The 3,296-nt window shown below is 40.2% G+C and overlaps 1 protein-coding gene across 1 annotated transcript; it reads left to right on the plus strand.

Annotated features, from left to right (window-relative positions):
• The first annotated feature begins 1,480 nt into the window (after positions 1–1,480).
• Positions 1,481–2,407, plus strand: LOC146813065 (olfactory receptor 5V1-like). Its single transcript, XM_085614699.1, has one exon. The coding sequence runs from the start codon at positions 1,481–1,483 to the stop codon at positions 2,405–2,407; it is 927 nt and encodes a 308-aa protein (XP_085470825.1).
• Positions 2,408–3,296: the final 889 nt, after the last annotated feature.

Below are 3,296 nucleotides of genomic sequence, written 5' to 3' on the forward strand. Positions count from 1 at the left end.
ATTTTAAGAAGAGCAGAAGAGCATATTCCCCCATATGATTTCTTCTTGATAAGTCTGAGAAAATGTGAGCAGAATTAAGTAAACAAGTTTTAGCCTAAGCCTTTGCTCATCCGTTCAACTTTCCACTATATTCACCTTGTCGACATCACTTGTATCAATAGACAAAGGAGAGGTTACTTGTACATCCTTGTTGAACAGGACTGAATTATATTTTTAGCAGACTAATATGGCATAGCTGGTCCTTGATATAGCTTATTTGTAGTTTGTAAGCAACTTTATCTATTTTTTTTTAAATATTTGGTAAGGCCCTTGCCAACTTGATGTTAATTTTTTTGAAGAACTGGTTTAAAAACCCATAGTCAGTCACTGGGTGTCACCATCATCCAGAGTACAACAGGAGCCATCCCCCAACATGACCCTGCCATCATCAATAGGTAGTTCAGCTTCCCCAAAAGTTGAGTCCTGGCATGAACATCAATTTACCAAAATGCCAGGGTATCAGCAGTGACATCACACATCTCTTGACCTTCAATTTCACTCACAAACAAACACATGCTTACACATGAAGTTAAATTCACACTTACACACAAACTGACTCTCTCTCTCTCTCTCACATAAACACACTCACCTGCAAGCAGGCATACAACATACATTTAAAAGGAATTTTTTTACTCACCTCATGTTAGACCTGTCAGCCTTAAGGTGACCTTCCCCCAAAACACTTTGCCTGCTTACAGCCTCTTTTTGCTTATTCTGTTTTTTGGCGTTAGGGCTCTGAGCACTTTGCCACTGCTGACCAGTGCTAAAGTGCACGTGTTTCTCCTATAAATATGGCTACATTAGTTCATCCACAGTTTGTATATTTAATTAATCTATAAGTCTGTAGTAGAGTGCACTATGAATGAAATACTATCAGTGGGCCTGCATCACTTATTGCGTGACCCACACAAGTAGCCCTTTAGCTGTATCTCAGGCCTGCCACTGCAGAGCCTGTGTGTGCAGTTTGTCTGCCATGATAACCTGGAATTTAAAACCCCTTGCCAAACCTTATACACCCCTTTTATTACATACATGTCACCCAAAAGGTAGGCCCGAGATAGCCCATATGGCAGGGTGCTGTGCAAATTAAAAGTAGGACATGTACTTCTGAGTTTTGCATTTCCTGGTAAGAGTTACAGCTCCAATCTATCATATAAATAAGTAACCATCCAATAAATTAGCAACAGACATAATGCAAGTGAATCGTTGCCCTATGAAAATGAAAAAAATGCATAATACACACAAGAAACAATTAGAACTGGCTTACTAGGCACCTAGCTTGTGCTATCTTCTGATAGAAAACACATCAACTTAGACTGCCAGACAGCCTCATCTGTTTTCGCACCTAAAAGGGTGCTTGATGTGTACTGATTTTTCTTTCTGTTCTTTAATTGCAGATATCTCTGATAGCCCAACACTGGAAATCTGCATTCCAAGACGCATGGAAGGTGAAAATCAAACTGTAGGGACTGAGTTCATCATTGTGGGTTTCAATGATTTTACGCAAATTCTAGTTCCACTTTTTTTGGCGTTTTTGCTGGTTTACTTCTTGGTACTTTTGGGCAACCTTCTCATCGTGGTTATTATCTATTACAACACACAACTGCACACACCAATGTATTTTTTCCTGACAAACCTAGCCTTTCTTGACATCTGTTACACAACCATCATTTTCCCAAACATGCTCGCTCACTTCTTTCTGACAGGAACACACATTTCTCTAAATGGATGTTTGCTGCAGGTGTTTTTTTTCATGGCTACGGTGTCTGCAGAATTTGTGATTCTCACAGTCATGGCTTATGATCGATATGTGGCCATTTGCAATCCTTTGCGCTATGTGGAAACCATGAATGATGTAGTTTGCATGAAGCTGGCTGCCGGATGCTGGCTGTTTAGTTTTATAGACCCAATAGCGCACGTTGTACTAATATCAAGGCTCTCATTCTGTAGGTCTCATACAATCAACCACTTCTTCTGTGACTTACCAGCTGTAATAAGTCTTTCATGTAGCAGCACTCGTGCTGTTGAGACAGCAACCTACGTCCTTGGTTTTGTATTTGGAGTAACACCTTTTGCTTTAACTATCGCATCTTACATCAACATCATCTCAACAATCCTGAAAATCCGGTCTAAAGGAGGGAGACGCAAGGCCTTTTCCACCTGTGGCTCCCACCTCACTGTGGTTATATTATTCTATGGAGTTATCTGTTCTACGTACCTGAGACCACCATCAACGGATTCAGTAAAAAACAACAAAGTATTGTCTCTGTCATATGTTGTTGTAACTCCTCTATGTAATCCAATTATATACAGCCTGAAAAACAGAGATTTTAAAAACACCCTGAGGAAGACAAAGAATATAAAATAGCATTTAAGAAACAATAATAAAACATTTTTTTTAATCTTTCAAAGCATGTATTGTTGGAATACATTTAATAAGTTATGGAGTTTTTTTTCCCAGGTCTTGGTACCTTGCATCCTTGGCAATTCTGGTGCCATTTGCACCCTTTCACTTTGCTCCCCAAAGTGATCTTATGATTCTTGAGTTTGGCTTTTCAAATGCAGCTTACAACAGCGATAGGCATAAGTAATATAGGCTGTGATTCAAGAAATGGAGCAGCCGGTTCTGACTGGCTGAACTGTTCGTACCCTCCCCTCATTTAGGGCACCCCGGGTAGATTCTCCTAGCCCTGAGTTTTGGATATAGCCAGGCCTCTGCCAGCAAAGGTATAACCAACAGGTATCTTGCACCACTCTCTGTGGGCTCAACACATATGGAGGATAAGCGTGTGTAAGGCATTAACACATCTGGAGGATATGCATCCGGAAGGCATAAACACATCTGGAGGATAAGCATCTGGAAGGCATAAACACATCTGGAGGATAAGCGTCTGGAAGGCATAAGCACATCTAGAGGATGAGAGTCTGGAAGGCAATAGACCTGCTTGACTAGAAGGGAATGAGAGGATCCTACCCCATTCAGGACCACAAAAAGACTACACACACAACAATAAGTCATAATAGTGTGGGTTTATAATACCTTAACATACTGTAGAAAATGTTTAATAGAATCATCCTGATTTTAAAGCAAACATTGGCAAACACAATTAAAACTATAAACATCATTGCTTTTTAGGGAAACTTGTAGCTTCTATTTGTTCTCATACCTGCCAACATTGTAATACCTTTGGATGAACATGCCTCCCAGGAATCTAGGTGGTTCTCCCACATGTCACAGAGCAGACAGGGTTTTATAT

Source organism: Triturus cristatus, chromosome 7 (genome assembly GCF_964204655.1).
Source record: "Triturus cristatus chromosome 7, aTriCri1.1, whole genome shotgun sequence".
Classification (NCBI taxonomy): Eukaryota; Metazoa; Chordata; class Amphibia; order Caudata; family Salamandridae; genus Triturus; species Triturus cristatus.

Excerpts from the sequence above, each read along its gene's own strand:
- LOC146813065 (XM_085614699.1), top strand. The coding sequence starts at position 1,481 with ATGGAAGGTGAAAATCAAACTGTAGGGACTGAGTTCATCATTGTGGGT.